The 15,316-nt window shown below is 40.5% G+C and overlaps 1 protein-coding gene across 1 annotated transcript in view; it reads right to left on the reverse strand.

Moving 5' to 3' along the window:
- rap1b (RAP1B, member of RAS oncogene family) overlaps positions 1-15,316 on the reverse strand; it is a 51,908-nt gene that overhangs the window by 17,579 nt on the left and 19,013 nt on the right. The window contains exon 2 of the mRNA XM_053649925.1: positions 767-842. Coding sequence (XP_053505900.1) covers positions 767-826 — 60 coding nt within the window. The 5' untranslated portion in view covers positions 827-842. The remainder of the gene's footprint in view (positions 1-766; positions 843-15,316) is intronic.

Raw genomic sequence — 15,316 nt, forward strand, 5'->3', positions numbered from 1 at the left:
TGAGATTATGTTGAATAGATTGATTCTACATGCCTGATGAAGGTCATGGGACCGAAACGTTGTGAATAAAGCTATTTTGATACGTGTGCAAGTGCTGTTAGTGTGCGGGATTTTTTCCTTTTTAGTTGTGCTTCTTTGAAACGACTCCGAGAAGACGCTGGCTTTGGCATTTCAATGAAGGATAGCGTACTATATCTGCCTGCTGTGCTGTTACTATAACTCATGAAGTCTACGATAAGGCGTTTGCAGAGTCATTCTGCTGCATCTCTGACTCAGCGTGGTGAGCCCAGACAGCAGCCAGCTCGGTTCTCACAGCCCACTAGTGACCCGGCTGAGGACTTGCGTCCTCCAGGGACACGCTCATTTCTATGCGACCGTCAAATTTCCTCAGCACTCGACACTGAACGCAGCTCTTAATTGGGATCTCATGTGAAAGGTACAGAATTGCACCATGGCACTGATTTCATACTAATCTAACTGCTAAATGACCAGCTGAATGCAGTCACATCCGAAGCAGCTTCTGTTTGGTGGAAGGTGATGCATAGCATTTAACAGACAAATTGGAAAATACATTCGCCGGTAAAATACAACAGTGGACGTGACTTAGATATTAGATAGATAACAGTGACTTATTAGATATAGAAACCGGTTACATCGGTGCGTATGCATTAAAGACGTGTCTTGCCTGGTTTTTGTACGGTATACACCCAATTATATACCTGATGTTATATTCTATACCTGAAAAAGCAAGAAAAGGCGCACTTACCAGTGCAGACTTGCCGACACCTCCAGAGCCGAGGACTACTAACTTGTATTCACGCATCATGCAGTGTGTCAATCACCTAAAATAAATAAACAAACAAACAGAGATATGATTATCTTTATCATTTAGTATCAGGATTATATCCAGACTGTAATTATTAATGGATCATCAATTCAAATGCAAGGAGTTCCACACCCTGTGTACACCTGGTCATTTTATCCTTCCCGTAGCTGGATTGAAAACTGAACATTACAAGCATTTACACTTATAAATCAATTGCGGTAGCACACATACTAGGCAAAGAAGATTTCGCCATCAACGCACTGGATCGTTTTTCCATTTCAAGTCGTTAGATGCAAATGCAGTTTTAATTTTGTATAAAAGTGTCAAAGTCAGCAGTTATGGGTTGTGGGTGTTGGAGTGAAAGGGTTTAAATAGGCTTCTAAAAGTAAATATGGGGAAAACCCCAATACAATCCCAATATAATCATATTACCCAAATTGCATGAAACAACCAGGTGCAAACAGGGTCTGAGACATATTTTAGATAGATGATGACTACTACATCTCCAAATAACATGGCAAACAAAACCCCTCTGAATTCATTATGCCATAACTGAGGCTGCAGAACATGAATATTTTAATACTCCATTATTCATGTGAATTCGTTTACAATTGATTAACCAGCTTAGACATGGCATATAAATGAGAATGGGTGTAACAAATATCATTTTTTTACACCCCCCCCCCAATAAAATAACGCACAACAAAATACTGAGGAACATCATAACATTTAACACCTTGTTACTCGGTGTGAAACAACATTAAACCTATTTTATTTTCAGTCTGTTTTGTGTTCTTTAAAACCGCATTAACTCTATTGCACCTGTAAACAGTTTTCACAACTTCTACGTGTCTACGTGCTCTTACGTTCCAACACATTTCTGTTTGTCAAGAAAACCCAAGCCAATAAATCTGCCGAATCAAGACAACACATGGTAACCAAAGGAATTATTGACACGGCAACCATCTTTCGCATAACACTGGAAACTGAGAACAATACAAAGTTGGCGGTCACGCCTTATTAGCCGATTTGATTATTAGGAATACAGCAAAACAGATTTCAGTCGGCGTTACCGGAGACACGTTTTAGAGGTCAGTTTAGATCAGGATACAGTCATGAAGTGACCAGGTGTTAACAGATTAATAAATGAAGATAAGAAAAACTTTATTGATCACACACTGGGGAAATTCCCTCGTTACAGCAGCTCAATTACACACACAAAAATAAACAGATAGGAAAGAAAACTCATTAAATAGGAAAAGAATAAAAAAAAAGTCTAAAAAATCTATATATTCAATAGGAATAGAAAAATAAAAATAGTAGTGAAAAATAATGGTAATATGTACACTATGAACATCTCAACGTATGTATAGATGAATACAAATATGAATATAAGCGTCAATGCATTAAAATATATTTTAAAGCCTTCACGCAATTTGATAAGTCTATTTAAGTTTCTTGAACAGAATGCTACCCTTAAAGCTGCGGTTAGAAGTATCAGGTATGACTGATTATATAAAACTATCAGATAGGCGTGAGGATTCTTCGGTTTCTTTTTTTTTTTGCTGAAGTGTTAACTTATCTACTCACATCTAGAGCTGATGTGTGAAGTTTCCGCTAACACTGGGTGGTTCCTGACTTTCATTACAAGCGTGCGGGCTCGCTAGCAAAAGGCGTGACAGGCTTCGCTCTACAGGTCACCGATCTTGCAGAAATTCAAGTAAGGGCTTCTGGGGTTACTGATCAGATGGGAAGGCAACGCCAACTTACCTAACCGATCTTAAAACACTTCACGTGAGGAACACAAACACCTCTGATAATGGTGTGCTAGAGCACAGAATAGCTTAGTTTACACACACACACACACACACACACACACACACACACAACCACATGCAGACTATCTGGTGCTCAGCTGTTTTCTTAGTTCTTACTTCCTTTCTGTTATTCCCCATTTAGCAACAGCTGTGGTTATGCTGACGATGCACTGGGCGTCATGAATAAATGCAACAAATACAACTTCAACTCCTGCCGCTTGTCTGAACCACTCCAGAGCTGATTGTGCATGAGGGTAAGAGGAGAATCAGATGAGAGGAGGCCTGCATCAGATACGAGTGGTCTTTAGTGGGCATCAGTGTGGTGTCTGGTGCCAGACTGCCTGATACAGTACACTCAGACAGGAGTGATTAAAGGGATGCACACAGCACTCAAATGGCCTCGTTACTATTGCATTCAATTTGTGCAAGTCCCCCTTCCATCTGAGACCAGTCCCTTTAAGCTGAGCGTAAATAGCTCCCTACTAAAAAACAAATCTTCTGCTGTCATCTAATGTTCTGCTTTCCATTTACATTGGCATGAGGAAGGCAGCAAGTGAGAGATGGGAGTGGGAGAAAAATGGGAGTTAAAGAGAATGAGAACAAGAACAAAACCTCTGTTGTGACAAGCTCAATAAAAACGCTGGAAAACAAAATGGTCCTGTAACAAGCTAGAGGCTGTAACTGTGAGAGAAACAGTCCATGTGGTGTATAGTATATACATAAAAATATAAACCACTAGTTGACCAAAAAAAAATAAAATAAAATGGTTGACAAAATCAAGGTACGTTCTTAAATTGACAATGTTTAAGAGTTTTATTGTTCACACATTTACTTTTAAAATATTTATGGAGAGAGACAGAGAGAGAGATAGATAGATAGATAGATAGATGGACATAATTCCACTTCTTCCAAGACTCCCTGTAGATTCAGAGCAATGCTGGCAAATGCTGCTTGTCTGTTACATTAAATGCATAGAATTTATCAAGTGTTAGAAGCGGTTATTGTTCATTACCTCATTTAGTACCGTAATAGCGCTCACTTCTGTTACACTAGTGCTTCAAATACAACAGTGTTTAGAAGAAACTTTATCCAAAGTGACGCAGAACACATTCAGACCAATATACTTCTATATGTATACCCAACTTTTTATATACAAGTTATTATTTCAAGCACAAAGAGTTGCCATCAAGTTAAACTACTTTAAACACTACTTTAAACTATATTTAAACAATATCAAAGTTTATGCATAGTGCTATACTTTTAGATAGAGCCATATGGCAGGTCATATGAAAGCTGTGACACTAATTCACAGAAATCTGCAGAAATTCTTATTAAACAAGGTCCTGGATTCAGACACTGTAACAGTGTGGATGGAGACGAAGTACTTAACAGGAATAAACAGTCGTTCCCTCACCCAACTCTCTACGTTTATTTTGTTTGGATAACAAGCAAGTTACAAATGCTGCATGTCTTATTACTGAGAAACTGCAAAGCCCTCTGCCCTGTAGACTTTCCTTTCACTGAAAACTGAAAGGAACAGTTTTACTTCTGAATGTTAAAATGCTGACTCCTTCAAAAAAAATTTAAACAGGTCTCTTGACAGAAAACTTCACACCATCAACAATGACACATTTTCTTAAATCTGTTATGTGAAGCGCCAGCCTTACAAGTCCCTGTGCAAGTTCATCAATTCTTTCTGACCAATCAGAATCGAGAATTCAATACCACGGACAGTTTAACTGGCGATTACACTCACTTCACACTTTATTAGGAACACCTGTACACCTACATATTCATTCAATTATCTAATCAGCCAACCATGTGGCAGCAGTACAACACATAAAATCATGCAGATACAAGCCAGCAGCTTCAGTTAATCTTCACATCAACCATAAGAATGGGGGAAAAAAGTGTGATCAGTGATTTTCACTGGGACATGGACTATTGGTGCCAGATGGACTGGTTTGAGTATTTCTTCAACTGCTGATCTCCTGGGATTTTCACATACAACAGTCAGAGTTTACTCAGAATGGTGCAGTAAAGAACAAGCATCCAGTGAGCAGCGGTTCTCTGGACAGAAACTCCTCGTTGATGAGAGAGGTCAACGGAGAATGGCCAGACTGGTTCGAGCTGACAGAAAGGCTACAGTACCTCAGTTAACCACTCTATAAAATTGTGGTGAGCAGAAAATCATCTCAGAATGCACAACATGACAAACCTCAGGGCAGATGGGCTACAACAGCAGAAGACCATGTCGGGCTCCACTTCTATCAGCCAAGAACAAATCTCACCAAAACTAGACAATTGAAGACATAGCTTGGTCTGAAGAGTCTCAATTTCTGCTGCGGCACACAGGTGTTAGGGTCAGAACATGGCACCAACAGCATAAATCCATGGACCCGACCTGCCTTGTGTCAACAGTCCAGGCTGGTGGAGGTGGTGTAATAGTGTGGGGAATGTTTTCGTGGCACACTGTTGGCCCGTTAATACCAATCAATCATCGTTTGAATGCTACGGCCTATTTGATTATTGTTGCTGACCATGTGCATCCCTTCAACGCCACAATTTACCATCTTCTAATGGCTACTTCCAGCATGATAACGCACCATGTCACAAAGCAAAAGTCATCTGAAACTTGTTCTTCAGAGGTCTTCCAAGGCACTGGTTCTGAAGCCAATAGTACACCTTTGGGATGTGGTAGAGCTGGAGATTCACATCACGAAATCTGCAGGAACTGCATGATGCAATCATGTCAACAAGGACCAGAATCTCAAAAGAATGTTTCCAAAATCTTGCGGAATCCATGCCATGAAGAATTGAGGCTGGTTTCAGAGCAAAGCAAAGCCCTCCCAGAATTAGTATAGTGCTCCCAATAAAGTGCTTAGTCAGTGTATATTATACACAGTTGTCACAGGTAAGGGACTGTTTTTCTATTGCGGCAGTGAGATGAATGCACAACGACATGAAATCAGCTTAAAGAATTTTTATTGTAAAAGTGGCACAACTCCAGTGAGCGTTACTACATGGTACTGAGTGGGTTTTTTTTTGTTGTTGTTGTTTTTCTTAATCACCAACCAGGCTCTCAACTACCTCTAATTATATGAATCTGTTCATTGAATAATGAACATATTTCTCCCACAAAGGCTCGATGGTCTTGCTGCATAACCAACTTACAAATAATTTAGGCAAATGTTATGAGAATGCAATGAGAATTTCTCATTTTTGAATAATTGTGCCTATTTTACCTTACGAATGACGATAGGCTGGATTATGACAGGAAGTGGTACGAAACCGCCACTTTTTTGTGGGTTATAAAGTGAGCGGTGTCAGGCTCTGCAGTAAAGATCACTCATCATCGAAAGATTTAGTCAGAAACATGCACACTGCACTGACTAATCCAGCAAGTAACAAGTGTGTGCAGTTTATAACACATGAAATGTTATATGCCCTCCTCTTGACCCAAGCAAAGTCACAGAGTACTGATGAGACAAGATCTGCATCTTGGGCCAATCAGCACTTGAAACACCCTTCCAGACAGCCTTAATCTGACTTTTCTTCAGAACGGAGACACTGGGGTGTTGGCTGTGCATAGATTTTTTTTTTTAATTTTTGTACACCACTCATGACTTATCTTATTTGGGCTGCAACAGACAACTCTGATGGCTCTGAAGGTTTCAGTCAATTTGGAAAATCATCAGCACTCTCGAATGTGCATTCTATTCACTGAAAAATTCATGAGCACAATTTAGACTGTGCATGAGCCAAGCAGAAAAAGATACCACTTGCAATATTGTTTATCAAGTAATTACCCCAAATAATCCAATAATAATAATAATAATATAATAATCTTATGCTGGAAGTTTGGGGTACACTTCTGACAGCTCTGCTTATCAGATTTTATTTACAGTACGTTCATACAGGTCAGCCCCAGGTTATGGGAACTGGAGCTAAAGTCACACACGACACTCGGTCACACGTGGTTTTGCGCATGAAGGAAAGTTTGTTTATGCGGAAGCAAGAAGTATGTAGGGGTGGGTGTGGGCACATGCACAAACTCTTGCTTGAGCAGTGAGGAAGGGTTTGTTTTCAATCCCCATCTCTTTGTGTATACCACAGAGCTGCTGAGTTCTTGAACCAGAAGTTGCTGATTCATTTTTTAACAGCAGCTCTGGCAGTAATTTCAGTTTTAATTCAAATCTTATATTAAATGTTCTAATACATACAGGGACTTGTATGGTGGATGCTTCTCGTAATCTATCTTCAAGTTTTGAGTCACAGGTAGGTCGAAGACAGTGGACTGCCACCTCACCTTTTCTTTGATTATTTTCCAGCTCACTGCCACGCAGATTATTTTACAGCTCACTACCTTATACAAAATGCTGGAATAATAGCAAAAATAAATAAATAAATAAATAAATTACCACAAACTTCTGTTGCACATAACTTTTTCTGACAGGAATTTGTCATTTCTTGATTAATCTTTGCACTTAAAGTTTCCATTCTGTCAACATTTTTGCTTGAGTCATGTACTCAGAAAGGAACTGCACCTTGGTAACCTCGGGACTCACGTGGCACACTGAGTGAGAGCGCTCACGCTTGTTATCACTGGCCACATGTCCAGAACAGCACGGACAACACAAGATCCAGGGGCAAGGGTTACGTCGGGAAGATGATGAGCTATACTCAAATTAATCAAATGATTTTATTGAATATTTTGACATTTCTATGTGAAAGGCAGATTTGCAAATGTCTAAAAAGCAGGGCAGTAGGACCTGTTAATAACTCCATGTTTGTAAAGGTCAAATGAAGAGGCATCCATATGGGAATCGATACAAAGTCCTTACACACAAGTCTGTCATTACCAGTCTTACAACACCAGGCTGTTGTCTAGTAGAAAGGGGAAAGTCCAGGAAACCTGAAACCAATCAGAAAAAAACCCCCGATGTTTTAACAAACCAATTTGACATCAACACACCAAGTACTGCTTGCCTTTCCTCTTTACACCGGTGTCCTCTAATGATTTATAATTGAACCTTGTGGTATCGTCTAGAAGACGATGGGTTACCTCCTAAGGTCATCTTTTCCTTGTCACTATCATCCGTGGCTTGATTATGACTCTTGTCTACTGTCAAAATCACTGTTAAAATCAAAACAAAAATGGCATAAATGATTTTGTTACCCTTTCCAGAATTTGTTCCAGGTACTACCTCTCTCTCACACACACGCGAATAACAAGAGGGTTGAGGACACTGACCTTCTACCTGTTTCTATGGTAACATACTTGTCAATATAAAGGGTCGGCAGAATCCAAAATGGCTTCCAAACTACATACGTGCACTGCATGGAATATAACATTATGAATTCTACATGCTTCGTAGTGCACTATACAGAAAATGGAAAGCCATTTAGAATTAGCTCTGTAGCTATGTTTGCTAACTGTAGAGATAGCTAGTTCAGCTATTGATAAGCATATTTATTAGAGAATCAGGGTTTTTCTAGGTTTTCAAAAGAGCTTAGGTGCTGTCTGGGTTCCGGGGGCGCGGTTATACTTGTAATCAAAAGTCTATTTCATTTCACCATATAATATGTTTGAGATTGAATTAAAAACACCTTTTTACGTTCGTTCGGCTTAAGGTGCTGCGCAAAAACACTTAGGTGCTGCACCCAAGCCTTTCTATGGTAAGGAAAACCCTGATAATGCATTAGCTACATATAATAGCTTGCGCTAGACGTCTTGGCTGCTCTGTTTTCACTTGTACTTCCTTGTAGTTACTCCACAATAAACCACATCTCCTGTGTATTATGTTGCCACGAGGCTGGCCTTCTGCCTTAGGCACAGACACAATCCACTCTGATCTAAAAATCTGATGCGAGAACTTTTGCAGCATTAATCAAAAATCCAAAGTTGTTGCATCATTAAGAAAATGATAGATCTGACCAGTTTGCTACACCGCTTTTTATTACCAGCAGGACTTCCCACAGTACAATTGTCACATTGAGGGTTACATGCTGTACCGTTCATATTTCACCCAGTGAACTGTTTTCTGTCCTGATACCATGATTTTCTCTGCTGATTACAGAGTATATGACTAGAGTTCAGGCAAAGATCTCTCATCGTTATCCTTCCATCACATTTCTGAGGGAGCCACAGGGGAATGAAAAGATAATGCTGGAAATCCTTCGGAAATGATTTAAGATTAAGTGCTACAGGAAACGTCACTGAGCACCAACTAGCTTTTTCTCTACACACACACACACACACACACAAAGGAGACATAAGCTCACACAGCTTCAATAGTTGTATTAACACTTGTATGGCCCACAGCATTTCTTCAGTGAAGAGAGTGTAGGTCAACAGACATGAGAGACCAGAGTGTCTCAGGTGTGTTATCTGGAAAGCAGGAGCATCCTGTAGATCAGCTATCATTACAGTCTGTTCAAGTAGTTGCACTTGATTCGTGTTGTACACTGATTCATGTCAAACACTGAACAGGTCAAAAACCAAACCCAGGTGGAGTGGTCCATTTTTGCACGTTTCTTGCTACTGCATACTCTGAAGGCTTATAATGGAAAAGAGAAGCTTGGCTACAGCCATGAGAGCTTTAACTTGGATGATGATATACAGAAATTTTTCAACATATTCTCAACATCATTTCACATTAAAAGCTCAACCTACAACGTTTGGCTCTAATCATTTAAAAGCTGCTTAAAAAAAACAATAAACCTATCTTTTGAAGGTGGACAACTCACAGTATAATCACATCCACAGTCATGCGGTGCCAAAGTGTCTTCAAGTGCTAAACAACATTCATGTTAGTCATGTCCTGTAACCACTTTATCCTGCTCAGGAATGAGGCGGATTGAGAGCCTAACTCGGGAAAACTGGGAGCGAGGCAGGAATACAGCCTGAATGGGACACGCATAGTTTCACACTCATTCACAACTAGGTGCCATTCAGAGCAGACAAACAGGCATGGTTTTGGTAGGTGGAAGGAAACCATGTCCCGCTGAGGAGAACATACAAAACTCCACACAGACAGTAATCTGAGCTCAGGAATGAATCCTGGGTACTGGAACAATGCAGAACCAACACGACCTGCCGTGCCACTGTGCTTCCCACATTGAATAATACGATTTCTAATAATGAAATGCAATATTAAAGCCTAAAATATAAACGGTGTCAAGAAAAAACTCCCTAAGACAATATGAGGAAGAATCCTTGAGAGGAACCAGACTCAGAAGGGAACCCGTCCTCATCTGGGTAACGGATAGTGTGAAAGTAAAGGAAAGTTCATTATGGTTTTTATATGAAGTCTGTTTGTTGAACTAGTCCACTGTTCACTAAAGGAGACCTGAGTGCAAAACTGCATGTGGTAATTGCAGTCCTAAGGATATAGTTACAACCGTAGTCCCAGCAACCACAGTAAGAATGTCCATGTGGAATTGAGGTCCAAAACCATTTCCATGGTACTTCAAGCGGTACCATCAACCGACAACATTACTAACAGGAAAATCCAAGAAGGCAGTGAGAAATATTAAAAAAAAAAAAAAAAAAAAAAAAATTTTAGTGTGTCAGTGGAATAGATGGCTATGTTTTTCTCAAATGTGCCGTCAAGCAATAGCAAAGCAAACGTCAGGTAGAAGTCACACCAAATACTACTACTTAATAAAAAGCAGCTCCTCCATTTTTTTTTACCAACCAAAGTGACCACAGTTCCACCCACTTATTTTCTATTGAAGTCAAAGTTCAATGTTGACCTACATGTAGTCATCATGAAGTGACAGTGACCTCTAGCACAAGCAAGTTTTACACTTCCTACATCTTTACACCTTCAGTAAACTGGCTTCTCTGTCAAGTTTTATTCGCATGTAGTCCGACCACTGCCTTAGCTGAGAAAATAGAAAAGCATAGTTTTCACATGTCTCCTGTATAACCATAGCAATGAGTCAAAAATGCAACTGCTAAACCATAGACTTTGGCACCTTTGAGCAAATGGTCACCGTAGATTAAGCATTTTGACACATTGCAGATGCTCTTATGTGAGAACAACTTAAAATGTGCAAACAGCTAAAAGGTGCAGTGATGCAACATATGTTTGGTATCTGTAAGCACTCAAACTCAAGGACTAGAGACTACTGATGGCTTGTATAAGTAATAGGGTGGACTAGGCGGTAATATATTAGAAAATGCAACCTAATTTTCAACCTAACATCCAACCTTGAGTAGTGTCATGCATGAAAAACTTTTTATTATTATTATTTTTTTTTTTTTAAGTGATTGCAAAATGTTCAGAAGACCAAGATGTAAAACCTGGGCTGCTTTCTATACTGTAGTAACAATTTGAAAAATTCTCTAATTAGGCCTAATTTTTAAAAACGTTGACGTCCCTATGAAACACTTCAAACTAAAATGATTGATCTGCTGACACTAATTTTCAGGTTATATCACTGAGAAACAGATTTTAAGTGTTCTCAACCTTTTACAAAACACTCCCAGCTGTTTGGGCCCCAAGGCACCAAAAACTGTAAATTAAACAGCTGTGCTACATTCATGTTTATGACCTACTAAAAGAATGGGAACATTTTAGTAGGTGGTGTACATGAAAGTATTTAGAATTTGCTCTGCACACACATTTATACTCTCTCAGTAGTTAACACAAGTGTAAGAAAGAATGATCACCTTACCACAATCCCCCCCCCCCCCCAATCAAGAACATAACTGATTACTCTTAATGGCTGAAGGACACAGTGTGACTAATCTCACCCACTTGATAAGGCAACAGAACAAGCAGAGCTCTAGCAACCTAACTGACAGCAAATAATTCCAGCCTGAAATTTGACTGAAAACCAGAGAGCAGCAGCCTCAGATGAAGCGATCACAAAGCAAGCTGCTCAGCTGACCGTGCCAGTAGTCAGCTGAGCTCCGGGGAAGAGGCCGAGAGAGTTAAAAGCAGACTGCAGCTCAGCTGTAAGACCACATGCAGGCAGGCATCAGACACAAAGCGAGAGAGAATGCAAATTCGACGGGTTGAGACATTAGATAAGGTGGATAAGTCTGTAACCTCTTCTGGCCCTGACATTTTACGATGCCTTAAATTGAATTTTCAACTGATTGCCTGGGTCTTTGCCCTCTCCTTAATGATACTTGGCTACTGGGAGAGAGAACTCACCTGGGAGAGGTTCATTGTCACTTTGGCATAACACGTTCTGTATTAGAGAGGAACTACAGCCACATTTGGGTCATAAGACTCAGACTTAGTTGTCCAACCAGGGGTGGACAAATCTCTAACCTGGGGGTCCAGGCCAAGCAGACTACACTTCCGGATTTTCATTCACAAATCGCATGGTGGACAAGCAGGTTCAGCACACTGTTGAAGGTAAAAACTCTACTTTCAACTCACTTTCTCAAAAGAAAACGAGCCAGACTCGTATAATGTGCGGATGTGCAACGAAATAATGCTGCAGCACATAGCCATAACTTTAGCCGAAGACTTTCTGCCTTGTTGTCGAGGGTGAACACACGATATGCTTTATCACTACAGACATTATCAGGAGAAGATAAATACTATGGCTACATAAAGTCGTCCCTTCCAGTGATTCAAGTACTCACTTATTTTCCATAGTGTGTATTAATGTACATAATTAGCTTGTCATAGTTAATTAGGCCTCCGGGCAAGCATGTCATGGCACTGGGCTTCACTGCACTTCCCCAGTGGGCTAGCTACTTCGGATTTGTCCATCCCTGTGCAACATAAGACAGGCAGAAACGTCTGTTACTGCGATTGTATTTGCAACATTTTGCAAAGATCATCTCTGTTGCACAAAGAGGCTTGGTTAGAAATTCAACTCAACCAAGGAGTGGCGCAGGAAGTCAATTGACACCAGAGACCTCATTCAACCATGTTATATTAAAGCTGTAAGAAGCTGATAGTAGCTGTCATTGATGGATTGGGCTGTTGGGAGAGGATAGGAAATGAAGGCTGTTGCAGGGGGGGAAAAAAGGAGGGTGGGGTCCATTCTCATTTCAGACCTTAAAGTATTCCCTTTATGAGCCCAATTCATCTAAGGATGCAAGTAGTAGACAAGAATAAACGGTTTTGGGCTCGCACACGGAAAGGCAATAGACTAGTGCACAGGTTACCAACCTTGGTCCTGGAATATCCCATCGTGCACATTTTTATTGTTTTCTCTGCTCCAACACACCTGATTAAACTAATCAGCTATTTCACAGCCCTTCCCGGGTTGAAGTTTATGTCTTCGAGCAGGGAAAACTCTAAAATGTGCTGAACAACTTCAACTACATGGCAGGCTCTCTCTCTCCCTCCCTCCCCCTCCTTCCCTCCCCCATAACTAGTGACAATAAACTGAGTATACTCTCCACTAGACATTACTATATAACTTTTGCAGAGATTAGATATATTGGTGCATCTCTGACTAAAATAAAGAGGGATCCATACAGCATTTTGCATAATCTGCCCTCATTCTAGCCAACCGACAAATCCAACACAGGCCCGATTCCCAATTGATAATGCCCTGTCACTCTCACACTGGCCAACAGCTGGGCCAATTACACTTTTATCATCCAGCAGCCTCTATTCCCGCAGTCCTTGCTGGATCCCAGGCAGCAATTAGACAAGCGGATGCTCACCAGGATGGAAGCTTCAGGCACAGGGAGATGAGAGCGGTCCCTGCTGCTAGGAAGTCAACAGAGGCCAAATCCCACATGGTCTTAAAGACCCCCCTTGGTGTTTTCTGGCGCTATTGACCCTCTCACTCACAGTGCCAGAGTCGCAGAACACCTCTTAAATAAGGGATGGGGAGGGCCAGCTGTTAAACCACCACCGCCTCAGCCCAAGTGGGGTGGTAATAAATATGCAAGACGATCATGGTCACTAGGCAACAGGAAGAGCAACAGGATTGGAGGAAGCTGATCAGTAAGCTGTTTTGACAGAGATGAGGCTGGAAAGTAGAATAAGTGACCTCACAGCAGGGAAGGGGGTTTGAAGTTATGCCTTAGTCACTGACTACAGATCAAGTGCTCTCCAGGCTGCCAGCCTCTGTCTTAGCTCCTCTTCATGCGCTACCTATTAAAAGAGTGTTTAAAGCTGAGCTTTCCACAATGCACCTTGGGCTTGGCAAATCTGCTGGATATCTCAAACTGGATTGCACTCTCCCTACCACCATTATCATCGGTGTCGCGGTCTCCTTTTTACATGTGCCATGATTGCCCACTTGCAGTAGTCGCATCCGAAATGCATCCAGTATCTTCTACTACACTCTTCTTTTGCAATTTCAACACTATATAATGCCCATATAAGAAGAGCAAAGATGACGCACATTACCCAGGGGCTCAGTCTCATGCCACAAATGAGAAATTATGCTCCCTAACCCCATAACCATTTGTCATGTCCATAGAGACAGGGGTTGTCTAGCTCCAAGTAAATAAAAAAAAATGCACAGACATACCATTTCAAGTAATACACAAGTTAGGCCAACAACGACAAGGCAAACAAACACTGGATCAGGAAACACAAATGGCAGTCAGCAGAAAAAGTAATTAGATAATGACAAGCCTGCCACTTATTACGTAAACTCTACGAAAAAGTAGTGTTCCTTAACATATTTTCCATTAATAAGACTTTTGAGACCATAATAGCTGGATGCGAGTCCTGGCACTTAACTGTTTGTGAGCAATGATACCAAGACAGCTCATAAGCTACATGATCACACTGACATCATCATCATTATTATTTTTTATTATTATTATTATTATTATTACGTGAATGATAATTCAGCATTATTCATATTCATTGTATACCAATACACATGGCAAGGCAGTCTCTGTCAGATAATGAGAACATTTGTAACAAATTGTGCAAATGTATACTGAACAGTGTGGGAGAAAAAAAAGTCATGCTTTCAGTTATGATTTCAGCTTTTGAAAATGGATAATAGCCAAAGAAATTGTGTGACATTACAAAAGGTCATGATTTTAGACCAGGAATGGAGAACCATCACGGCCCAGGATCCAACTCTATAATAGTGTGACATTAGGGCTAAGACTGCATGCTGGCCTGGGTCACAGTTCACCACACCTCAATTTATCATTCTCCAATTATAAATGTAAGACAAAGTATAGCTGTCACGGATGAATAAACTATTACAAATCAGCATGCTTTTTTTATGCATCCTGATCAGAGAATATGCACCATAAGGGGGAGAAAAAAAAAAGTCACCTTTAAACAATGAAACAGATTTTGAATGATTCACTGTGTTGCATTTGGGACACTGGTAATGACAAATGGGTAAAATGGTGGTGACTGAGTATGCCCAGCCCACACCATAGCAAAACTTTGAATTTCCCAGTCACTGGGCAGCTAAATTTTCTTTGACAGAAACTCGGAGGCCTGACTTCATCACCCACAAAGAAAGCACATGGGGCCTGGCCTCTGAGCTCCCGTCAAAGCAGCTAGCAGAGGCACAATATGAAATGCCACTATACATCTGAACAGGAGCTGTTTAGGTTCACTTCATAACACAGACTTTCACTTATATAAAGTCATTTGTTTCCCCATATACATATTCCCTGATCCCACAAGTCCACCTGTTTGAATACATTTTTATGACTTGTGTTGGATTATTTTAACTTCGGAAAAGGCAACATATCATTTGT

This window comes from Ictalurus furcatus, chromosome 19 (assembly GCF_023375685.1).
Source record: "Ictalurus furcatus strain D&B chromosome 19, Billie_1.0, whole genome shotgun sequence".
Classification (NCBI taxonomy): Eukaryota; Metazoa; Chordata; class Actinopteri; order Siluriformes; family Ictaluridae; genus Ictalurus; species Ictalurus furcatus.